Here is a 26,229-nt window from a genome sequence, read left to right as displayed (position 1 = left end):
TCCCTGGAGGATTAAGTGAAGTATGACGTATTTTTCTAGGTGTTGCATCACATGTCCGTAATATTCTAACTTTTGCTTTTTAATGGTTGAAATCCACCCATCTTAAAAGTCGCCAAGGTTGATAAACATCATCCTAGAGCATGCTTGCAGTGATGTCATTTTGTTGCAAAGGTACTCTGGATATAAAACTGCTGAAATAAGGCCTAAAGTTGCTAGGATCATCGTACCAATTTTTACAAGGAACCAATCACAGTTCAAATTGACTTAGCCCCGCCCTCCAACATTTGCATGGAGAAGATCAGTAGGCTTGACACAGATGATGTATTGCTTGTAGTTCTGGTGAAAAGTATTTATTCAAATGACCATTGAACATAGCTGATAAGTTACAAATCACAGCGCTATGAAGCCTCATTTACACACACGCTCCATGAGTGCAGGATATGTGTACCTTTCACTGGAACAATGGCCAGCTCATGAAGCTCTAGTGGAAGAGGCATGAACCCTCCAGGGAGGCACAGATGGTGCCTGGAGGTATATACCAGTCTCTTAAGATAGACGAGCATTTTCATTTTGGGAAAGAAAAATAAACACTGAAAAGAAAAATAAACACTGAAAGGATAAATTATACCGTCAATTGTTGGAATTTAATAATGACTGTTTTTTCCTCTTTCCTCCTCCAGTGGCCCGGAAGGAAGGAAGGAAGGAAGGAAGGAAGGAAGGAAGGAAGGAAGGAAGGAAGGAAAAAAGGAAGGAAAAAAGGAAGGAAAAAAGGAAGGAAAACTTTTTCCATTAATGCCATCGAAGAGCAACTTATCCAGTTGAAGAACGAATCCCCAATTCCCACTCTGACCTATTACCACATATGAAAGGGATTTATTTGCAGGGCACAGCAAAAGTTTCTCATCTTTGTATTGAAGGGCCTCACATTTCTTTTCCAAACAATACATTTCCTTCATCAATACTTATTGACATAACTGGGCCCAAATGAAAGGCAGTCCGGATAATGCCTGAGGAATGAAGATACTCTGTGCCTTGCTACAGAAAAGCAACTTATTGGCAAGACAATAATTCTAACAATATTTGTATTGAATTATCATTAGAATTTAATAGAAACATTTCCTTGTGCCGTTCTGGGAAGATTACAGAACTGAGATGAACCAGCCTTTACTGCTTTGCTTTGAAAGACGCACTGATCATTTTGAGATGCTCTCTTTTGTTCTTAACACTGAAAATTTAGTCCTTGCAGAAATATGTACTTCTTTTGAGGGAAACCAGTAAATATTGAGGCAAAAATGTTTCTGCATTGAACTGCAAACCCAATGCCTCCTTTATAAAAGGATACAAACTCTATCAAATGCAACAACTAAAGAATATTAACGGCATCCTTTTCCCCCATGTATATTCGTACTTGATTTAATTGGTTTCTCTTAAAATCAATATCTTAAAAAACACCTTTAACTCTGCAGTAGTGAGGAACAGCACTAGAATGCAACATCTTAACAGTGAATGCCAGATAATTTGATTCTGGCCGGGTTATAGCCATTTCTGCCACGTTACAAACAATTCCAGGTGGATTTGAACCTTGTCTGAGATTATTATCAAATGTAAGTGTTAATGAGGCAGTCCAGGTCAGTTTTGACTAATCCTCACTGACAAGCAGATATAAAATCCTTTGGCCACCAAGATCCGGTTTCATGGAGAAAGCAAACAAAATCTCATCAACTCTGTACTTGGTTGATTGCAGCTTCAGTGCAAACTTTACTTGGCACCAACCGGGGGTGGATTTAGACTCAGGCTCAGCAGGAGCAATTCCCACAGCCTTTCACACTGTTGATTATTTCTTCTTGCAGTTTCTTCCTTTCCTCCTCTTTGGACATGTGGTTGTTTCTCTCCTCCCACCTCTCACTGGTGCTTCTGTTCAGCATCCGGCTGCTCTGAGTGTGCCACATCTCGTAGTAGAGGCTGCTGGGGCTGGTAAGCAGATCAATATGCTTGCCACGCTCTGCAACTTTGCCCTGTTTTTAAAGAAAGCAGAAGTCCGTCATCACACAGCACTGCTTCTCTGGAACAAGGAGGCCATACCTGCCTTAGGAGAACATACCTGGAACCGTGTGGCTTCAATAGGAAAGAAGCAGCCCATTAGCAACAGCAATAGCACTTACACTTATATACCACTTCAAGTTGCTTCACAGCCCTCTCTAAGTGGCTTACAGAGTCAGCCTCGGTAACCTCTCGGAAGGATGGAAGGCTGAGTCAACTTGAGCCAGTCAGGATCGAGCTGCTGGCAGTGAGCAGTGAGTTAGCCTGCAATACTGCATTCTGACCACTGGGCCACCACAACTTGGCCTTAGATTAAGCTGAAAACATCAGTGGATTTCTAGCTAGAGGGCTGCATACTTCTACAATTGCAGGGACCCTAATATCCAAACCATAAGCTCTCTCACTCATATCGGTAATAAGCCAACCATTGTTTACAGGTAGTCCTTGACTTACAACAGTTTGTTTAGTGACCGTTTGAAGTTACAATGGCACTGAAAAAAATGACTTATGACCGTTTTTCCCACTTTCGACCATTGCAGCATCTCCATGGTCACATGAACAAAATTTGGATGCTTGGCAACTGACTCAATTTATGATGGTTGCTCTGTCCTGGGGTTATGTGATCAACTTTTGTGACCTTCTGACCAGCAGCGTCAATGGGGAAGCCAGATTCACTTAGCAACCATGTTACTAACTTAACAACTACAGTAATTCACTTAACAACTGTGGCAAGGAAGGTCATAAAATGGGGCAAAACTCAGAATGCCCCCGATTCTGAGGTTGCCTGGACTGAGTCGCTAACAGCCATATTTTTCTCTCTTGGTCGTTTATGGATGGTTTTCTATCCATTAATCTCCCAGCCTCTCTACATTCTCTTATATAAGTCTGACCCATCTGAACTATTGGCTTTTTCTTTTTCAAATTTTCTGTATTCCCTTTTCAAAATGGCTGAGTGGTGTATATAATCTACCAGAAGCCACCAGAAGGGTAAACTCTAAAACAACCTTCGGAGGAAGTGATCTAAAGGGATTTACCAAAGCAGGGGGAAATAATGCAGTGACCCCATAGATATGTATTACGTCTGGCTCAGAAAGCAACAAATGACTGACTCAAAATCAGAGATTTTGTACTACAGAGCCTGTAGTACAGTGGACTAAAGGACTGTTATTAACATCTGCTGCTTGCAATTACTGCACGTTCAAATCTCACCAGGCTCAAGGTTGACTCAGCCTTCCATCCTTTCAAAGGTAGGTAAAATGAGGACCCAGATTGTGGGGGCAATAAGCTGACTTTGTATAAATATACAAAAGTATGAAGGCTATTGCTTAACGCATTATAAGCCGCCCTGAGTCTCCGGAGAAGGGCGGCATATAAATTAAAGCAAAAAAAAAAAATGACATATTTTTATTAGAGGAAGGAGATGCAGATATTCCAAAAGCCTTTTAAAACTTTCGGGAAGAGTTTGCTGTCCCTGCCTGTTCCAATGTCTGGAGGTTACAGTGACATCAGAAGCAACAGTTTTGATTTAAACTTCTGATTTATAATTGAAGCTTGCAGCTTCCCAACATCTGTTGGGTGAACAAAGTGGTAAATCAACGGGACTCTTATCCACATTTCTCTTTTGCTTTCAATCATTTTTTTTTTAAAAAAACCCATCAAGCTCACAATAGGTCAGTCTTAATTTACAATTCATTGGTTAAAAAAAAAAAGAACCCTGATGCGTTTGAAGCCGTTTTAGAGGAACAGAAAGCTTCCTATTCAGCAATGAAACTGGACAGATTGTCGTCATTGTGTATTTATTGCACTATGTGTATTTATTACAACTACTGATTCAGAGTTTTATTATACCCTAAACTACAAATATTTATGCTGAACTGGGAAGGGGTCATAGAAGAAGTCATTCAGCCTTCTCACCTCACCTCCTAATTTATTTTAATATTTCCGTCCTGTCTATCTTTAGCTGTGCTGGTCCACAACACTTTGAGCTATCTATTTTCTAAGAAACCAGCATTTATGAGACAGCTGGGAGCCAGGCATGCATGAAGCCACCTCACTGAGCTCATCACAACATTTCTACTCTATAAGAGCTCACAAAGGCAGGATATGTAAGGGGGCCTAAGCGTTCTCTGGCATTTCATTATTACTAATGAGCCAGCCCAACTGGGCCTTTTAAAAAACCCAGTAACAATGATATAATGGCCCTATTAGGCCAATACTTTACAATGGTTAAATTTCTTTCATACAATGGTCACGTAAAATGAAAATATGAAATCATGGAGGTACCCAGAGGAAGAATATATGAGAAAGATGGCCAGAGGCAGCTTCATCAAGGATAGTTTTTGAAAACAAATGCTTTGAGAACCTAATGCATCTTATTTGTTGCTTGTTTTCTTCTTCTCAAACTAATACAATGCTCAGTTTGTTTTTAACTTGTTCAGGGAAGCGGAATGGGACAACTTGTCACGTGTTGTGGCCTGTCAGTGGCCTGTGCAGTTAGTAGCTGATTCCGACAGCGAGGAAGCTGGTGTGGTGCTGCGCCAGCAGCCTGTGCAGCTGGCACTCGAGTCAGACAATGAAGAGGCTGGAGAAGATGTGGTGCCAGAGGCGGGGATTCAGCCAGGGCCTTCAGAACCTCCAGAAGCTCCCATAAGTGAAGAGGAAGAAGAGGAGGAGCCTCTTCTCAATGCATGAGCGTGCAGAGCTGTTAAAAGGCAGGAGTGGCTCCTCAGGAGGAGGTCTCCTCGAGAGTAAGGCTTGGGGCTAATTGGCCACTCCCCTAGCCTATTTAAGGAAGGACGACAACTGATGCAATTTGCAGGAAACAACTTCGTTCACATTCCTTCACGCCTTGATTCCAGAAACATTTGATCGGCTCTTGCTACTCTCGTCAGTTTTCCTGCAAATTGCTTCTGGGCATTCTGCCAACCACAGTAAGATTACGGCTATCTGAAATACTGTACCTCAGAATTGAGTTATTATTCTTTGGATTCTTGTCGGCTGTTAATGAAGTTAAATTAACAGCTCTTGTTCAGAAAAGACTGATTTAAACTATACTTGTATTCGAACAACTAAGAAAACTCATTAGTGGTCCTTAATTAGTAAACTAATGTTTGTATGGACTTTGTGTGTGCTGTGTTCTTTGGGATCTGTAGCTGGGGCAGAACACCATGGCCAATTCAACATGGCCAATTCACCATAGCCAATTTGCCACAGCCAACTCACTATGGGACAACCTGCACCGGGGCAATTCAACAATTCAATTTAATTATTTAAAACAATTAAACAATTATTTTTCATTATTATTTAAAATTATTTCATTTTATCCATTCTTTTGCATCCTTTCTTTAATGATTCTGTTCCACCATTTCCTCAATATTAGCGTAACTCTTGTCCTGCAGCGAGTTATTCCATGGCAAGTTGGCCCCCAACAATCCGAGTCCTCATTTTACCGACCTCGGTATGATGGGAGGCCGAGTCAACCTAGAGCTCCGTCAGGCTATGGGCAGAGTTAGCCTGCAATGCTCTAACTACTGCGTCATCACAGCTCATATACATAAAATGTATAAGGAGATGACAAGTGAATCCACAATTGCACTTTTGCTGGAAGTTATTAGCTAGCAGACTGAATTTAAATACCTTGAAAGTAATAAAAGTCTTTACATTTGATAATAGGTAAGAAACATAATGATCAGCTGAATGTTTAGGAAGCGGTAATAAAATAAGGAAAAACAAGCCATTGAATTTATCATTATTAAAAGAACTCAAAAAGAAGAATGTGGCCACCCCTCTCGATGGTTTCAGAGCCAGGAAAAAGGGGACAATCCCATTATTAAAAGGAACATCTCTGAATCTACCGTCCCACAAAGAGAAGGAAGGGCCCAAGTAGCTCTCCAGGAAAATATTTTCTTCCATATGGGACACTGTTAAAACAGTAACAGGGGCTGGTTCGTATCTGGATTCAGCTTTCAAGAGTTGAATTTTTCAGGAACTCCACCAAAATCATTTTGATAGCTTTCACGGAGACTAGAAAATCTGGTGAAAGACCAGATGGTAGCAGCTTCCTTCAAACAGCCTTCAGCTGGCACTAGAGGAAGACATCAGTAAATATCTATGGAGATCCTCAGTCATCCAGGTCATGGTTGTCCCAAAGGTCCTTTTTCAGAACTGAAGAAGCTTCTTGGATAGGAAGCAAAAGGTCTTCAAGAAAAAACGAAGTCCAGTTGCCTCTTGAAAAAACACCTTTGGGGCATCAGTAAATACAAGAAGCACCTGGGAGGAATAGGAATTTGAACCTAATCCCTTACTAATGACTGGTTGTTTAATGACCGACTGTCCAAAGCTACAAGGGCCCTGAAAAGAGTGCCAAATGACCCCCCACCCTCACCCCCAAGAGCTCACATCTGCAACCAGCTGCTAAGCACCCCATCATCATAGTTTCTCTATTTACAATCTTCTCTGCTGGCTTCCCCAGAAAGTCAGTGGGGAAGTTGGCAGGGAAGGTTGCAAGCAAAGGGAATGGAGAGGAGCTGAAATCTTTCACAGAGCTGTAGAAATGTTTGAGAAGACTGCCTGCTGAAATCCTTCCAGCAGGCAGCTCTTGGGGAGCAAAAAGGCCAGCTACCAGAGGATTTCGGCCTCGTGGAACTGAAATCCTTCAACTGGTGGCTTTTCTCTCCATCTGCTTAAGGTATTGGGAGATCACTTGACAATTGCAATGGAGAGTGCTGGGATTGTGATCACTGAGCTGAACAGTCACATGGGCATCTTGCTTAGCAACTGCTTTGCTCAACGACCAAGATTCTGGTCCCAATTGTGGTCATAAGTTGAGGACTACCTGTAGGTAACATACGAACCCACCTAATGATGGCTTGGCATGATTTTTGAAAAGTTTACCATTTTCCTCCTTTAATGGTAAACATCAAGATACAATTTCCAGCTTTTTTTCTTTGCTTGGACCCACTTAGTGTCCCTTTCTAATTTACTAAGGTTGCTAAAATGGCAAAGTGAGAGAGACAGGGAAAAAAAAAAAGACTCTGCTTGCTTTAGATTTTTGATGCCTGCATTTAGGCACATTCAGCATGAACTTGCACACCAAGACAAAGGAGTAACTGTCACATACTGATAGTGATAGTCGGGGGGCTTTGGACTCCCAAGGCTTCATCAAGTGGAGGGTGGCAACAGAAGACCTTTATTACGATCATTGACCAGAGAAGAGAAGGACAATTTGGTGGATGTAGCTGATCTTTAATTTGGATTAGCTTGGCTTGATCACATTTTTGTAATCATAATTCTGCATTATAAGCATATTAAAGAAACAATGCAGACCTAAATTAACGGAGCAGAATCTTAAATCGATCAGGGCATTAAAGCTATGCAAAAGGGAACCTGTTACACTGCAATGGCTCCAAGGAAGACAATTCGACCCTCTTGTCCCTAAGCATCTTTTCTCATTATCTAAAGCTCATTGCCATCTTGGTTTCCAGGGAGATCAGAGCAAAGAAACAACAGGGGGAATAATTCAAGTATAGGTGACATCTGACTTGGAATGTCCTTCAACCAGGGACAGATTCTTTTACAACGCAACCCCAATTGACATCAGTCATACTGTTTTAGAGGTAAATAAAAATCATATTAATCTCCGGAATGTCTTGATGTCGCTTGGATTTACTGGTTTTGTTTTTTAGCTGCTGATAATTGCTTGGGCACTGTTTGGATTGCGTTTAATTAAGCATTCCAGTGTTTTTCAAACTTGGCATCTTTAAGATATGTGGATTTCATTTCCCAAAATTCTCCATCCAGCACGTCATGGCTAGCTGGGGAATTCTGGGAGTTGTTCCACATATCTTCGTGGTGCCAAGATACTAAACTCTGCTGTTTTGCTTCTTGCAGGAAATGCTCGCAGGAAAGCACAGATAAAGGGTTTTTTTTGGCCAACTACACCTTTTTCCGATGATACTCCATTCCAATCTTCCTTCTGAGGCTTTTTACTTACCGCTTTCTCCTGACTGTGTGATCAGACAGCATTCTATGGTCACTGAATATGCTCATGACTCCCTTTATTTGTGTAAATCTTGAATTGCTACACATGGGTTGTGTAGTCTTCCTATACAACGATTGGTACTCTAATTTTGTTACTGGGCTATAAGTCACCAGTGGCATTTATGTGAAAGCGGGAATAGGACAAATATATATTAATGACACATTCTAGAGAGAGCCAATACCAACACAAATTGTCAAACCTATTGTTTAATAGGAAGCACCTAACCCTTCACAAATGTTCATGGAAGCAGGATAGAGCCTGTTTCTATCTTTTTCTTTCTTTTGAAAGGAAACATAAGGGGCGTATGTGTAATATGGACTCCAGATATATATTCTTGGAACAATAAAACTACCATCAGATTCACATTAGGGGATCTAGCCTAATAAAAACACAAAATCATTAGAATTTGAAAAAGGGGTATAATGCTCGTACCATCGCTGAGCCCCCAGGGAAACTAATTAATGATAATCCACTTCAAAACCCAACATGTTGTTCCCTCAATCCATCTGTCTTTCTCTGTCACACACTCCACATACAAATATGCATCCCCACATTCACGACGTTTCAGTATTTCAAATCAAAAGCTTTTTAGGGAAAAGTGGCACTGGGAAATTGCGTAGCCCCAAATGACATTTGCATGTCTGCTGAAGTTCCTTCCCATCAGGAAGCTGGGTCTCACCTGATCCAGGACGATTATTTCATCAGCATCAACCACTGTTGACAACCTGTGTGCAATGAAGACGGATGTTCTGTGCCTTACGATGTCTCTCATGGCATTCAAGATGTTCTGAAAGATTAAAGATAGGTGGCAGGAGGGGGAAAACTCATCTTAAAATAAATTAGCAAATGAGAATGATTTAATCACACATAGAAACAAGCTGTCAGCCATTCCAATGTCATCAACAAAGAAAAAAGTCACAATTTGAGGCACAGGTAGTCCTCCTCTTACGACTGTTCGCTTAGTAACATTTTCAAAGCCACAACCAATTTCCGCAGAGCTATTTATGACTCGTGTTTGAAATCACAATGGCCGCATCGTCCTCCCATGGTCACATAATTGCATTTCAGATGCCTGGCAACTGGCTCACCTTTACGACAGCAGGGTCCTGTGGTCACATCTCTGTGATTTGCAATGGGTAATTTTTTTGCCTGTTTACTTTTGGTTTCCAGCAAAAAAAAATAAAAAAAAAAATAAAACACTCACTGGGGGAAATGGATTCACTTAATGACTGCATCATTTAAGAACTGCCAGAAAAAATGGCGAAAAAATTGGGTCCATGATGCCTTGACTTGACTTGTGATCGCACCGACTTATGACTATAATTCTAGGCTCAGCTATAATTGTAAGTCAAAGACCACCTGTGTTTAATTTAATGTACATGCTATGAAAACTACGAAAACCACAAAAAGATTCCTTCATTGTGAAATCTAGATATCCCAGGGGAAACATTAGGGGAAACTTTAGTTGCTAAACAGGAGAAATGTGCCTGCTCCAGCAGTGATTTTTTTATTATTTTTTTTGCTTCCTTTATAATATAGGAAGGCAACAGACAAATTCTGCTTTTCCTTAAATACCCTTTTGATTGCCTGTTGCACACTTTGGGGGGAAAGGAGTCATATTTTACTAGCTGCTTTTAAAGTGCAGCTGTGTTGTGTAAACATTCAACTTCATTTGACAACCTCATAATAAATATAGCAAAACGAACGGCAACAAACAAGTAGAATAAACAAGCTCACTAAAAATTCTTATCATGATCAGTGAACGGAATCCAAGGAGATTTTTCTTGACAGGTGCATCTGTCTCCTTCTATTCTTTAGAAATGAACTATGCGTCAGCCATCCACAGACCCCCTTTCATGATCAGAGGTCCTGCTATGTCAAGTAACCTAACACAAACAGACACGGTGAGCTTTGCCTTCGGACAAGACAACTTAGCGAAGTGGTCGGGGGTGCAAGTGTCCATGTATAATATTATGAAGCTGCCACTGTGATGTCACAGCACCTGTTTCACAACACGCTCATGCTTTACAGCCCTACCTGCGAATATAATTTGGTGCCAAATGAAAGCATTGTCCACAGTCAACTCTCCATCCCAAGAACGATGCACCATGGTTCTATGGCCCACGTGCAGAAATAATTTGAGAGGGCCAATTTTTATGAATATTAAGTGGCAACCAGCTGCTTTCCTTCAAATTAAAACCTCACCTCTTAAGAGTGAGCAGGTCAAGCAATTCCAACTGCTCTACTTAATACTTTTGGGCTATGATTTATTCAGAAGTGGGTTCATTTCTCCATCCAATTCTAGGAAATTCGGTTCTCCCACTGTTCCAAATTTGATCTTGGGAGCCTGGGATAGCAAAATGTAGGACTGCAATAAAGATGTTGTGTGTGTGTGTGTGGGGTTGGGGGGTAGCCAACCTACCTCTTCTGTAATGGAATCTAAGGATGACGTGGCTTCGTCATAGAGAATAATGGGAGGATTCTTCAAGATGGCTCTGGCTATTGCAATCCTCTGCTTTTCGCCTCCTAAAAAAAAGAAGACACATGCACATAAAGTCAGTGAAAACTATTTTTGCTTGGAAGGCCATTCTGAAATGAAGGACACCAGAGAGCCATTGTGGCAGAGTAGCAGAATAACAGAATTGGAAGGGACCTTGGAGGTCTTCTAGTTCAACCCTCTGCTTAGGCAGGAAGCCCTGGCCTATACCATTTCAGACAAATGGTTATCCAATCTCTTCTTAAAAACTTCCAGCGTTGGAGCATTTACAACTTCTGGAGGCCAGTTGTTCCACTGATTGACTGTTCTAACTGTCAGGAAATTTCTCCTTAGTTCTAGTTCTTAGTTCTGCAATGTTCATAAGTCTGGAAAATGGTCATAGGTCACTTTTTTCAGTACTGTTGTAACTTCAAACAGTCACTAAATGAACTGTCATAAGTTGAGGACTATCTGTAACCGAGACTGTCACTTTGTCCCCCCCTTCGCCCCCAAGGATTTCGGTGTCTTCGCATGTTCTCCACTATTAAGAACAGTCTTTGCTCCCATTCTCTAAGGCTACAATTAGGGCTATTTTTCTAGGCCACCATATTGCCACATTATTACTTTGGGACGTACAGCCCTGCCTTAAAATATTTAAAGTCCATTTCGGATTTTGGAGGCCTTGAAAGTAATTAATGGTTATATATGCGCCTGCTTTCTTGTGCTACATGTCAAAAATCTGACAAGCTTCCATTTTAATGTTTTCATGTTCCTGGCGATGTGCCCTTCTAACTAACATAGCCTTGTTTTAGCAAGCCACTTTAGGAGGATAATAATCTCATTTCACTTTAAGCCTTAAGTGGCTGTCCTGAAGCTGAGCAATAAACAGAAATTGAACTATTCACCCAAGATGTGATTTCTGCTTCTCACTTCCTTTATAAAATGCTCACCCTGAAGTGCATTGTATTTGCTATTGGCGGTATTTATAAAAGCAATGCATTGGTCCATAATGCAAGGTCTTTTTCTCAGGTCTTCCTCCAAACCCATTTCAAAGACCACCCATGACAATCTCAGGATAAATGTGAGAAGGAACTCTTCAACGTGACTGAATCACAGTCTGGTTCTTAGAACAGTGTGGGAAGAGAACCATTTCAGATCCAATAGAATTACAAAGTCCTTCTGTTTAAGATACAACATGAATTCTGTGCAATAGTCACAGCTGCTTATACACTGGAAAATGACCATGAGCTGTGGCATCCTAGCACATACACTTGCATTCAAGGACTGTCTGTCTGTCCGTCTGTCTACCTGTCCATCCATCCATCCATCCATCCATCCATCGGAACCCCAAAGGGTTGGTTTGAAAGAGGGGTCAAAGAGACCATCTACATTAAGATTGAACGGCCCTCTCTCAATGGGGGAGGGGTGGGGTGGGGGGAACAGGGATACAACACCACCTACTGTATCTCCTGTTCACAACACATTCCTTTCACCAGTTCCAAGAAGCCTCCACACCCCTTTTGCACTATTCAGATGGCCCTGAGGGTACAGATTAACCTCCAAGTGGCCTCAACGACTCTCAGAAAGAGTGCTAATGACCAGATGACTGCAAGGAATATAAATCCTTCCACCCTCCACCATTCAGTCAGAACTGAAGAAGCTTCTTGGAGGAGAAGTGAAACATCTTCAAGGAAAAACAAAGTCCGGTTGCCTTTTGAAAAAGCATTTTTCGGACAACCATGACCTGGATGACTGAGAATCTCCATCAGCATCTATTAGATTTATATGACTCTCAGTGACTCTAGGAGGCCTACAAACAATAAAAGAGCCAATATAAAAAGAATAAAAACTATAACCCACCATTACGATCTCCCATGATGGTCATATTATATACATTTCCCCATAATTTTATTTATTTTGTCTCCCATCTTTATTCATTTTAACTAATAACTCAAGGTGGCAAGCATATCCAACCAACCTTCCTCCTCCTGGTTTTCCCACAACCTCCACCCTGTGAGGTGAGATGGGCTGAGAGACAGTGACCGGCTCAAGGTCACCCAGCTGGTGGTATTCATGGCTAAGGAAGGACTAGAACTCCCCACCTCCCGTTTTCTAGCCTGGTGCCTTAACCACTAGACCAAATTGGCTCTATGAGAGCTATTACTAACCGTGGTTTATGCAAAAGCCTTTCATAGTATTTATAAAGTCAAGGAAAACCAGATTTTAAATATACTCATAAAAATCATTTAGAACACTTCTTGACAATGCATTTCCAGCAACATGATAACATAAAGGGAGAGGAGTTTACCATCTGTAATGTCCACAATGGTTATTGCATCTACTTGGGGAAAAACAGGTTTCATTTCTGCAGCAGGGACCTTCCTGCAAACCTTCTCAGCATAAGTCAATGCCATAATTAAAAGTATAGCATTTGATTAAGGAACAAATGGCCATTTCTTAAACTGAGTTACTGCGTGGCTGCAATTTCCAAATTAGAAATTAAAAGTCCAGTAAGAAACAAGAAAGACATTTTACCCTAATAAATGCTGAGCTTCTATAAACAATGCATTACATAAATCATGAACAAATAACATTCCTCTCCCCTTCTTTAGGTTTAACGTTTATAAAAGTACCAGAAACAACTCTGAACAGATTTTCAATGGAGATCACTATCACAGATTTAACTATCCTGAAAGACTTAGGCATGCAACTCTTGGCCTGATACCAGGAAATCTCCCAGGCCACCGTAAGATAAACAGCTTAGCAGAAACTGGGTTTTCTGACTCTAGAATCAGGGAGAGGAGAGAGGGGGACAGGGGCTCATTTGGAGAACAAGATTCCCTGCCTCTCATCCAAAGCTTCCTTGAATAAGGAGCTACCCAAACAGGGGCAGTATCCATAGGAATTACAGACTGCGAAGTCCCGAGAGAGATTTTAGAAGTGCAATATGTTTCAAAATGTAATACAGGTAGTCCTTGACTTACAACAGTTTGTTTAGTGACCGTTCAAAGTTATAACAGCACTGAAAAAAGTGATTTATGACCATTGCAGCATCCCCATGGTCACGTGATTTACATTCGGATGCTTGACAGGTGGTTCATATTTATGATGGTTGCAGTGTCCCTTTTTGCAACTTTCTGACAAGGAAAGTCAAGGAGGAAGTCACATTCACTTCACAACCATGTTACTAATTTAACAAGTGCAGTGATTCACTTAACAAGTGTGGCAAGAAAAGTCGTAAAATGGGGCAAAACTCACTCAACAAATTTCTCGTTTAGCAACATAAATTCTGGGCTCCGTTGTGGTCGTAAATCAAGGACTACCTGCAGTTTCCATTTCATCAGAGGCTGCATATTAGTGGAAGTTGCTGCCCTGTTACAGGTAAGAGCCAATCATGGTTAAACTAAGTTTATTCCATGAAATATGCAGCATTTGATTCCTGTTTCTTCCATTGTTATAACTGTGCTGGGCAGTATGGAATAGTTGGCACTGGATGGGGGTTCATTTATTTACTAGAAGTTTATCCTGCATTTATTACTTTATATGTAACTCAAGGTGGCAAACATGCCTAGTACTTCTTCCTTATCCTGTTTCCCCCACAAAAACAACCCTGTGTCCCTGCTGAGACGGAGAGATTGGCCTGGAGTCACCCGGCTGGCTTTCATGCTTCAAGTGGAACTAGAACTCACTGTCTTCTGGTTCCAGCCTAGTGCCATAACCACTAGATCAAACTGGCTCTCAAATTACAGCACAAGTAGTCCAGCTCCAAATTTGTCCGTGCTAATACAGCTACACATCCTCCCAACGAATAATAAACCCTTTTGTTTGCATTTTCCTCCAACCCATCATGTCATACTTTCATTTATGGTGATGCAAATTAGATACAGAAATGAAGGCAAATATTATGTGTCGCAGGATAATGTTGTAGGATCCAACTGAAGTCAGTTACCGGAACCAAAGGTTTCGTTTTCCAAGCTTTCAGAGACTCCTGCTGGAGCCCATCCTCAGGGAACGTCTCTCTCACCAGAATGTCTGCTTTGGGCTATTGTGTGAGTAATGTTTATCCCTGGTTGTGTGTGGCTTTTTAGTTGTTGATTGGGGTGTTGATGGCTGATTATTAAGTCGTTGGTTCTTGTTTCCTTGTGCTCGGCGCATAGAGTAGCCCAAAGCAGACATTCTGGTGAGAGAGAAGTTCCCTGAGAGGATGGGTTTGGAAGACTGAACATCTGGTCCTGGTGACCGACCCAGATTGGATCTTCCAAATTAGATACAAATTCTATAGCACTATATAGCATCTACTTAAACAGTGATTCTTCCCTTCTTTCGATCATATATTTAGGCTGTAATGTCAAACAATCTTAGAATGCATCATCCCTTAACAAAAATACCTTTTTCTACAATACAACACATGAATGCTTCTTTCGTATCATTTAAGACTCTCACAAGGAAAATTAAACAGGATTATCGTAAGTGTTCACTATCATCACTGCCATCATCCCCCTCAACTAAACGTTGCCATTAAATAGTCAGTTAAGAGACACACGTCAACCTTTAAACAATTTGGACATCTACTGCTTCCAATTTTGATTTGTATCAGATATGTCAGGGGAAACTTTACAAATTTCCTTGTACAGATGGACAGACAAGAAGTTTCACCCAAACCCCAGCAACCCAGAGACAGTGTGTCATTTTTTTCCTGGCGAGGGGAGTAAAGGGGCAAAGTAAGAAAGATGAATGGTACCCATTTTAACCACTTAACCCAAGCCAAACAAGCCTCTCTGATATTTTGGACTGAGAGGAAAACGGAAGATTTAAGGCACAATCAGCTTACCTCTCTCCCCACCAAAGAGAGTCACCCTACTGTGACTGATAGCTTGCTGGTCTAAAGTACTCACAGCTATGATGATACCATGTTTGGATGTTATCCTATGACATTGTGATGAGTCGAATGTCTATGAAGATTCCCAGTCATCCAGGTCATAGTTGTATCAAAAGTGGTTTTTATCTTCCAGTTGCCTTTTCAAAAATAAAAACCACTTTTGATATGGTGATGAGTCCTTATGGAGACATAACAACAATGATGATGATGAAGATACAATTACTGGCTGCACGACAGCTCTGTATTCCTCCATCTTTAAATCTGTGCAGCTACCGCTAATTGTCCCCATCTAATCAAATACTTCTTTGGCCATCATCCTGGGGAGGAGCGTGTGAAGAGCCTACCAGCCCTCGGTTCCTGACAATAAAGCTTTCTGAGCTGCTTCCAGAGAAGCCTCAGACCAGCTGCTGGATGACCATTCAATATTAAACTTGGCATCTATCTGCCTGCTGAGAAAGGTCAGGTTAGGGAGGCCTACCCTTTACTTACTTTACTTTTACTTTTATTTGATTTGTATACCGCCCTACTCCCGAAGGACTCAGGGCGGTGAACAGCCAACAATAAAATACATATATACAAAATTTTAAAAGCAGAAATAAAATCGAATTAAATAGTTTGGCCCAGACAAATTAAAACCCCAATCAATTTAAAACAAATTTAAACTTTGAGTATTAAAAATATTAAAATTATTAAAATTGTTTAAAAAGAGGGAGAAAGTTAGGTCAGGCCCGCCTGATGAAATAAAAAGGTCTTTAGAGCGCGGCGGAAGGTGTGCAGATCCGGGATCCTCCGTATCTCCGGGGGGAGCTCGTTCCAGATAGTAGGTGCGCCCACAGAGAAGGCTCTCCCCCTGGGGGCCGCCAGTCGACATTGTTTGGCCGACGGCACCCAGAGAAGCCCCTCTCTATGAGAGCGTACCGGCCGGTGGGAGGCTATTGGTGGTAGCAGGCGATCCCGCAAGTACCCAGGTCCTGAGCCATGGAGCGTTTTAAAGGTGGTACGCTGAGCATCAAGCCTGAGGCAAGACAGGAAAAGGGAGGTGCAGAGACCAGCGGCCCATTGATTTCCTTACCTGACAGTTTCAGACCTCGCTCGCCTACTTGGGTGTTGTACCCATTGGGCATTCTGAGAATGGCATCGTGAATTCCTGCTAGCTTTGCCACCGCGTAGATGTCTTCCACGGAGGCATTGATATTACCATACTGGAGGTTGTAGAAGATGGTGTTGTGGAAGAGAACAGCATCCTAAGATATACGCAGACAAAATAAATACATGTGGTCCTCAGCTTACAACAGTTCATTTAGTGACCGTTCAAAGTTACAACACTGAAAAAGGGACTCAGCACCGTTTTTCACACTTACGACCATTGCAGCATCCCCATGGCCACGTGATCAAATTCAAATGCTTGGCAACTGATTCATATTTATGACGGTTACATGTCCTAGGTTCATGTGATCACCTTTTGCAACTTTCCGACAAGCGAAGTCAACGGGGAAGCCAGATTCACTTAACAACCGTGTTACTCACTTAACAACTGGGTCAAGAAAGGTTGTAAAATGGGGCAAAACTCACTTAACAAATGTTTTGCTTAGCAACAGAAATTTTGGGGCTCAATTGTGATCATAAGTCGAGGACTGCCTGTATCAAATGCTAACTGGCAATACAAAGGGCGTTTACAAAGTCAGAGTTGGCTAGAATTTTTCAAAAAACCACAGAGCTCCCGGGACATTTGAAGGGTGGTCCAAGATGCTGCTGCAAGGGTCATTCTAACCCAAGCTAGAGCGGCCGAGAGGAAGAACGGCCCCCATAATAGGATGAACATTACTTACAAAACAGCCTGGAAAGCTGACGTGGCAGGACAAGCCTACCAAGGGCCTACAAATCATTCAGATTTCAACTCTCAAAGGCTCTAATTGGCGTCTTGCCAAAAATGACAAGAGAGTGTAAGGACCAACAAAACAAACCAGAAGGGCAGGAGGCTGTTTACCCCCTTTGTAGAGTAATCTGGAATGCGTTAAAAGTGAGAAAACATTTCCAAGCCAGTGCCATGGCAAGAATCACCTAACCTGAGCATTATTAAGATACGACTGCTTCTCTGGAGCAGTGTTTCTCAACCGTGGCGACTTAAGTGTGGACTTCAATTCCCAGAATTGCCCAGCCAGCAGCTTCCACGGGATTATTTTGCTCCAGCTCCAGAAGCAACACAGGATTTAGCAGGAAATCCTTTTGGTGGATGTTTTCAGCTTTTGTGACTAGTTTCAGAAGGACATCAGTCTAGACCTTTTTTTCTGGGGGATTTTAATCATCTGATAAAAACTGTTTTATTCACACAAGCTGGGCCTGCTGATCTGATCTGGTTTTGTTTTTTTCCTTCTTCTATTTGGCTTCATCGCCTGAGTTTCCTCATTATTACATCAGTCTCTGGGCCTGCAACATTAGGATGATTTTCAAGGGAGGAAAAAAAAAAACCATACCTGTGGCACAACTCCTAAAGCCTTCCGCAGGCTTTCCAAACTGACATTTTGTATATTCTTGCCAGCGACATAAATCTCTCCCTTCTGAGGCTCATAGAAGCGAAATAATAATCTCATAATTGTGCTTTTCCTTCCAAAAAAAAAAAAAAAAAAAGGAGACTCAGGGTTAGAACCATGTTTTGCACATTGTTAAAATCCAAGTTTTACAAAAACCGAAGTTTTTATTGCCGTTAAAAAAAAGAAAAGAAAAAAGAAATCAATCAATGATGCAGAATTTTGTGCATCCATTTACCCACCCTGACCCACTGCCTCCTACAATGGCCACTTTTCTTCCTGCAGGGACTTCAAAAGACACGCCACTGAGGACTTTCTGCCCCTCAAGGTATTCAAAATGCACGTTATCAAAGGCGATGGTAGCCGTCTGTGGGGTGATCTGCAGGGGTGGAGCCAGTTCTTTATCCTATTAAGAGAAGAGTCCCGCTTTACACACTGCCCGGAAGGTATTTTAAAGAGCTTAACAAGCTAAACAATCGATCTAATTGAAAATGAGGCACAAGCAAATGCCTGAAAGAAGTTAAAAGTAATGATAATTTTTTTTTAAAAAAACAAACCCTAGCAGTTTCAGCCACAGGTAAATTTCTTTCTTTCTCTCTCCCCTTTTCTTTCAAGTTCAATAATTTTGTTTGCCAGAACGGTCTGGCTCCAAAGCAGCCTTTCGCACAATCAATTCTGCATCATTAATTAAAATGACAGAATAAAATTTCAATGCACAGGGCACACTTATATAAAATGCAGAGATTACACATACCCGCTTGGCGGCCCCCCCCCCTTTCCAAAAAATGCTCTTTCAGAAATGCAACATTAAAATGAAGGATCTTCAGTAACTGCTCAAATCTTGCCATTAAAAACAAATCTGGATTCCTTTTAAACTAGCATACAAGACCAATGTTTAAAAACGAAGATTTTATAGACAATACTCACTTTGATTTTAGTGTCGATGTTAAGCAGTGTAAACAATAAGTTCATGTCTATGAGCGCTTGCCTTGTCTCTCTATATACCGTCCCCAGGAAGTTAAGGGGCAAGGAAATCTGGAACAGCAATCCGTTCACCATGACCAGATCACCAACAGTCAAATCACCTTCGTGACAAAGAAAAGGCAGATGAGCAATAAGGCAGTTGTCAGCTGTGTAGCTTAATGGTTCAAAATAAGATACAGCAGGCTTATTTTTTCCAAAGCACCAGAAGGCAAGGCAAGAAACAATGGTTGGAAACTAACCAAGGAGAGAAGCAATCTAGAACTAAGGAGAAATTTCCTAATGGTGAGAGCAATCAACCAGTGGAACGGATTGCCTCCAGAAGTTGTGGGTGCTCCATCACTGGAGGCTTTTAAAGAGAGACTGAAATGGTATAGGGCAGGGATGGCTAACCTTTCTGCCATCGCGTGCCAGGAGCGTGGGTAAGCATGGGGGGGGGTGTTGCATGCATCTGTGCCCACACCCATAATTCTATGCGCCTCGCCCCCACGCATGCACCCCCCCACTCCCTCCACTCCTGGCACACAATGGCCCAGTGGGCCTGTTTTTCTGTCTCCCCAGGCTCCAGAGCCTTTCTAGGAGTCTGGGGAGGGTGAAAACAGCCTTCCCCATCGCCCCTGGAGGTCCTCTGGAGGCCAGAAACGCCCCATTTGCCAACTTCCAGTGGGACCGGAAGGCCCATTTTTTGCTCTCCCCAAGCTCCAGAGCCTTTCTAGGAGGGCCTCCGGAGGGGGGGGGAGGGAGGCCGTTTTTGCCCTCCCCAGGTTCCTAGAAAGGCTCTGGAGCCTGGAGAGAGAGAAAAACAGGCCTCCCCCCCCAAGACCCTCCAGAGGCAGGAAACAGCCTGTTTCCTACTTCTGGTGGGCCCAGAAGGCTCAAAAATCAGCTGGCCGGCATGCGTATGCACACTGGAGCTGAGCTTGCGTGCCCATCAATATGGCTATGTGTGTTACCTGTGGCACACGTGCCATAGGTTCGCCATCACGGGTATAGGATCTCTTGCTCGAGCAGGGGGTTGGACTGGAAGATCTCCGAGCTCTCTTCCAATTCTATTATTCTATGTTCAAAGCTATAATGAACCCGACTCAAATTCATATTCAGCACAGATTCATATTAAAGCTGAAGTCAGCGGACAGCCACATGTTTAGATCACATAATTACAGAAAGGTAGCAGAAAAAAGGGAGGGGGGACCTGCAACCCCTTGCTGCAAAACCCGCCTTCCTTGTCCTTGGTGGTGCCAGCTGGCGTGGCTGGGGGGAAACACCTGGGGGGCCACCACAAATACAGGACATGCATTTGAAAAGAGCAAGGAAAAGGATCAACCTGTGGTAGAGCAGGGAGGGGAAGTGAAACATGAGTTTAATATGAAGAACTAGGTTTGGACGCGTTAAGAGGTACCTGCAATAATTCCCTTGCTGGCCATCACCATGATGGCCGTTAGTCCAATGCTGAATATAGCGCTTTGTCCAAAATTAAGAAGAGCCAAAGTTGAGGTAGTTTTCAGTGAGGCATTTTCATAGGTCTTCAAAAATCCATCATACCGTTGGGCTTCATAATTTTCATTATTGAAGTACTACGAAAAGGGAGAAAAGATGGCACCGGGTTCATCTCCTTAGGAGAATCCTCGGCATTTTATGATTTAGGATGCAATTACAGGTAGACCTCGACTCATGACCACAACTGAGCCCAAAATTTCTGTTGTTAAGTGAAACATTCACCTTTTGTTGTGGCCTGTCGGCCCTTCCAGCAGCCGAATCAGAGGAGGAGGAGGAGGTGGCGTGGGAATCAGGGCCAGCATCAGGGCAACCTGAGGGCTTTGAGGAGGAAGAGGGAATGGAGCTGGCAGAGAGAGAGAGAGACAGAGGCGGAGTCTGGGCCGTCCGTCAGCCCTCAGATGGAGAGTCAACAGCCTCCAGGTCTGGAGGTGGCTGATGAGGAAGAGGAGGAACAGCTGGGTCCAGTGCCTGATGTGGGGATGTGCAGAAGGCAGAGGAGAGGAGAGCAGCAGAAATCTATGGGCCCATCCTTGGGACAGAAGAGCCACCGCTGCTAGCGAAGCCCCACCCTAGCTCTGGGGATAAAGGACAGGGGGTGGAGATGAATAGATGTGGCAGACAACTATTTGTCTCCCTGCCGGACAGACTTGTTAGCCTGCGAGAGAAATTTTTGCCAGGGCTGCTGGCGCGCCTAATAAAGGAATCATTGCTTCAGCTACAGAGGGTTTGTTGTGTTTGGGGAGCTGAGTCAGAACACCTTTCTTGCCACAGTTGTTAAGTGAATCACTGCAGTTAATAAGTTATTAACCCGGTTGTTAAGTGAATCTGGCTTCCCCATTGACTTTGCTTGTCAGAAGGCCGCAAAAGGGGATCACTTGACCGTGGGACACAGCAACGGTCATAAGTATGAACCAGTTGCCCAGCATCTGAGTTGTGATCACATGATCATGGGGATGCTGCAATGGTCGTAACTGTGAAAAACGGTTCCATTTTTCAGGGCTGTTGTTACTTTGAACAGTCACTAAATAAATTGTTGTAAGTTGAGGACTACCTGTATCTGTGTTTTCTGTGAATCAGTTGGACCAACCATTGAGTATGATCTGGCGCATCGAGACATACCATGTTTCATATGTTCTTACCGGCCAAATGCAGTCTTTTCATCCTAATAGCACATTCTCTTGTAACACTGATCCATGGCTCATCCTCAGTGGTTAAAGAGCCAGGCAAGACAACAGGTGTCGTATGGGGTTAAAGCTGACCGTCCCAGAATTACTATTCAGTTTTCCAGATGAGTATGGATTCAGATTGGGACAACCCTACTTTTACAGCTGCACCCAGGAAACATTAATGATATTGTTCCAATCTGCGTAGCAAACTGAGTTGTAAGCTTTTGAAATCCTTGTCAAATATTGATAAATAAGAAATGCCATGTGTCTGCCCAATGAATACTGCAAACTTGGCTGATGTGAAAAAGTTTCCTGCAGAAGTGGGGAAGGCAACATTTTTAAAAATGGCTTGCCATTGCCTTCTTCCTAAGGCTGTGAGAGAGTGACTGGCTAATTCTTCTGGAGTCATATACCAGCGATACATCATTTTATAGAAATTTTGTTTTAACAAAGGTTTAATGAAAATTTCAACCCTTTCCATGTTTTCTCACTCTCCCAACAATATTCTATTTGAAATTCTTAGCCCATTTTATCATACTCTCTTTCATTTGTTCATCCTCCGTTTCCAATATCAGTAAGAGTTCTTTCATTTTAACAATTACATGTTCGCCATTTATACATAATTCAACTTCAAATTCTTTCTTTTGTTGCTCAATTCCAAATGTCCTGTTATCTACCTTAATTCGTTCTCTGAGCTCTGCAAACAAAACACATTGAAAACTAAATCCCCCCCGGAGCCAATTGTTCTTTTGATTTCATCTTATATTTTCTCCATGTTTTTGGTCTAACAACTCTCAATAGGTTAACCGTTTCTCTTTACCTGCTGTTTCTCTCCTATAAAATGCTGCTTCTGCTGAAACCAAGAAAAGCATTTTTGAACAGAGTCTAGGTTTATACTATTCCATATTCTCAATACGGCAGTTCTTGATATATTGATTTTTAAAATTGAGATTAACCTTAAGTTTATTCAGGCCATCCACATTAGCTAGCCCTTAAACTGTGTTGCCCATCATGGCTTGGTTTCTGAGCTTGCATTTCTGCTTTTAGTTGAACAGGAATGAACAAACTGCCCTACAGCTGGTCAAACACACTTAAGCAGAGTTTTCAGTGAAAAAAGCATCTGGCTCCTTTAAGACGCAAATCAAGAGGGAAAGTATGAAAGGAGAAGCAGCATTCTTATATTACACACAGGTAATCAACAGCTTATGGCCCACGTAGGTGAAAATTTGTTTACCTATTTAGGCTAAGAATAATCCTTTCAGTCATTATTTGTAACATCAAAAAATCATCTTTTTTGAGTAAAGGGTACAAAAAAAGACATGCCTTGTTAATAATACTTGTTTACCCAAGAAATGACAATATGAAAAGTTAAAAATATTAATGGCTTACCTTCACAGTTTCATAATTCAGCAGAGAGTCAATGGCGGCGTTCCCTGCATCGTTATCTGCTTTGTTCATTTCGATCCTAAATTTAGTTCTGCAAGACAAAAGGTTGGCAGAGACAGTTGTTCCCATCCAGTTCCACCAGGCAGTCAAATCTCATCAGGGACTGTCTTACCTCCACTGCGTAAGTCCTATTGTGAATGCCGTGTATGCTCCTAATGTCCCCAAGGTTACAAGTGCAAAATGTGCACCACATTTATAATACTGCAGGGAAGAGAAAAGAAAAAAAGGGGGGGGATTCCAATCATTTTAGTTAGAACATCGATGTACAGAAAGCTCTCTGGACAAGACATACATATAAGAGATAACATAATAATTGTCTACAAGCCAAAGAGAAGTGGAATGGGAAGATTATGGTACAGGAAGTTTAGCTCCTTGACACCATGTGCACTTAGGAGCAGCTCCACAAGGCCACAGACTCTCAGATACAAACACTTAACTTGTGCTCTTGAGCTACTGCACTTACAGCAGAGGAGGGGAAAGAATCTTTATCTACAAGAAGTGCATACAGAGAGCTGTTTTCAACCAAAATGAATGGAAGTAATGAATGGAATCCAGGAGCTTTGATTCAAGAAAAAGATGGGCAGATCTTACCAGATTTGTCAGGAAATAAGCTGCAATGATTCCAATTAAGATAAGATAACCTTTATTGTCACCTTTTTCTGCGTACACACTGGCATACATTAAAAATGAAAATTCTGATGCGCGCTCTCAAAATACACACACACACACATAAATTAATTAATCACAGTCCATTTTGAATACATACCGGTAGTAGGAAAAAAAAAGTCTTGAGAGTTAACAATAGCAATAGCACTTAGGCTTATATACTGCTTTACAGCCCTCTCTAAGCAGTTTACAGAGCCAGCTTCTTGCCCCCAACAATCTGGACCCTCATTTTAGCAACTCTGGAAGGATGGAAGGCTGAGTCAACCTTGAGCCGGTGACACTCAAACTACTGGCAGTTGGCAGTCAGCAGAATTATCCTGCAATACTGCATTTTAACTACTGTGCCACCAAGGTTGAACCTGTACAAAGATATTCCAGAACAGTTTTACCTCTTTCACTAAATATCTCCATATCCAATATGGACTGGTGGTCATATAACAGTCTAGCATTACTGTACAATTCTGCTTTCTTGTCATAATTCTTAAAGAATCACTCAATCTGGATGGATCTTTCATTTCCAAAACCCCAAAACTTGAGAGCTGAAGCAGCTGCAGCCAAGCGAGGCATTGCCGTAACTGTGAATAAGGCGCCATTGTATGATGATATTTTAAGCCCATAGAAGTGACTCCAAGATTTCCAAAGGAAAAATTGCTATTCTCTTTGAAAGTTTTGGGATAGTCCAGCCTGGCATATTTGCACGACCTCAGCTTTGATGAATGAGAGCTTCTGGGCACATTTTACCATCAGCAGCAAGGGCAGGAAACAAACCCAAGGCACCCTAAAGCCTCTGTTTCTTTTCCTTTAGGCCAGTGTTTCTCAATCTTAGCAACTTGGAGATGTGCAGACTTTAACTCCCAGAATTCCTCTGATAGCATAACTGGCTAGGGAATTCTGGGAGTTGAAGTTCACACATCTTCAAGCTGCCAAGTTAAGAACACAGTCCTAAAATGATACTTATTACTCTGTCATGTGTGAGTCCTTGGCATTTGCTATCTGGAGAAACAGCTGTGAGAGATTTCATACTTTAAGCTCCAATTAGAATAGGGTTTATTTCCTTTTCTTGGCACAATGCAAACCCCACCCATTTAAATGAAAGATACCGGGCGTTATTAACTCAAAAGCCACCACTGTTTGACTTGGGGATGCGTTTCATATCCTGTCTTTACATTCCTGCTTGAGATTTGGCACAACACTTATGGGTCTCCGGCTTGAAAGCCTGGCTAATTTAAGGAAGGAGAAGGATTATGTGCCTGCTCTTAAACGTCAACCTGGTTCAAATGCTGTGAAATATTGAGAACACCAGATGGAAAGCATGGAATAAGAAAAAAAGCATCTGGGCTATTGTAACTATACTGACAGCTAGCCTTCGCGGCAATAATCTGTGAGCGTTGCTCTCTCTTAGTTTATATGCTGCATTATTGAGAAGTAGAGGCTATCAACAAGGGGTTTTTTTTCCAGAGAAGTGGGGAGATATTATCCAGGCAGTCTTCGATTTAGGACCAAAATTGGGCCAGGAATTTTGGTCGTAAATTGAGGTGACCCTTAAACGGGTCACCAAATGATTGTAAAGCGAGTCAACATGGTCATTAAGCGAACCACACGGATGTTAAGCAAATGCAGCATTATCCAATGTGCATTTTTTTCTGTTTTCTCTGGAAAGGATATTGCAAATCACGGTCATGTGACCATGGGACGCTGCAAACGCTTATAAATGTGAACCCAGCATCCAAAATGTAGTCATGTGCCTGCATGGGGCGGGTGTGACATTTTACAATTGTCAGAAGTGCTTTTACAGGGCATAAAGCACCCTTTCCAAGGCCGTCATAATGGTCACTAAGCAAGACCTACCTCTACTTGTTAGGATCCTCCGGTCACTGTAAAGTAAACATGGAGCATTTTGCAACGTAGGGAAGAAGGCTGTGCAAAGGAGGCTTTTGCAAAACTCACTGGGGCAAGCAAAGCACTCATCCTCCAAGCACCAGAAAGAGTAAAGCTCAGTGCAATGGCTCTCAAGGCTTTCCTCAGCGGCTTCTGCGTGCCCAGGTTTGGACTGAGCTTTTGCCTTGCAAAGTGGCCATTTCAAATGTTTTGCATGAGTCTGATACAAACGGAGCTCAGGTGCATTTAAGTTGTAGAAAATGCATTCTTAAAGTAAATGCAGAAGCAGCTCTACAGCTAAAGAGAGGTTTTCAAACAGACACTGGGTACTTCTCCTGGAATCAAGTTAGGTTCTGCTGTCTTTATTCAACCAGTTAGCTTGCTTATCATACCAGCTCCCTGTATCAGCATCACATTCAGATGATGTTTAGCGGATGCTTCTATTTATAGATTAACAGCAATGAACATCCAGTGGGGCCACTTTTTCTATGTCTGTATTTCCTTAAGAATAATAAAGCACCAAGAGCTGCCCTGGGGATGCCAAAGCAATAGCAATAGCACTTAGATTGATATAGTGCTTCACAGTGCTTTACAGCTCTGTCTAAGCAGTTTTATAGAGTCAGCATATTGCT

The 26,229-nt window shown here is 42.1% G+C and overlaps 1 protein-coding gene across 2 annotated transcripts in view; it reads right to left on the bottom strand.

Annotated features, from left to right (window-relative positions):
• Nucleotides 1-320: 320 nt before the first annotated feature.
• ABCB7 (ATP binding cassette subfamily B member 7) overlaps nt 321-26,229 on the bottom strand; it is a 76,570-nt gene continuing 50,661 nt past the window's right edge. For both annotated transcript variants that reach the window (XM_060692037.2, XM_060692036.2), the window contains exons 7-16: nt 23,166-23,254; nt 22,997-23,084; nt 20,344-20,518; nt 18,891-19,048; nt 18,206-18,369; nt 17,910-18,039; nt 16,508-16,679; nt 10,503-10,606; nt 8,760-8,867; nt 321-2,015 (exon numbers count right to left, since the gene is read on the bottom strand). In XM_060692037.2, the coding sequence (XP_060548020.2) occupies nt 1,797-2,015; nt 8,760-8,867; nt 10,503-10,606; nt 16,508-16,679; nt 17,910-18,039; nt 18,206-18,369; nt 18,891-19,048; nt 20,344-20,518; nt 22,997-23,084; nt 23,166-23,254 (1,407 nt within the window). In that variant the 3' untranslated portion in view covers nt 321-1,796. The remainder of the gene's footprint in view (nt 2,016-8,759; nt 8,868-10,502; nt 10,607-16,507; nt 16,680-17,909; nt 18,040-18,205; nt 18,370-18,890; nt 19,049-20,343; nt 20,519-22,996; nt 23,085-23,165; nt 23,255-26,229) is intronic.

The sequence above is a fragment of the Pantherophis guttatus genome, chromosome 12, assembly GCF_059756535.1.
Source record: "Pantherophis guttatus breed Tessera chromosome 12, ASM5975653v1, whole genome shotgun sequence".
NCBI lineage: Eukaryota > Metazoa > Chordata > Lepidosauria > Squamata > Colubridae > Pantherophis > Pantherophis guttatus.
The sequence above is the reverse complement of the archived record's forward strand: the minus strand, read 5'-3'. Positions and strand labels throughout refer to the sequence as shown.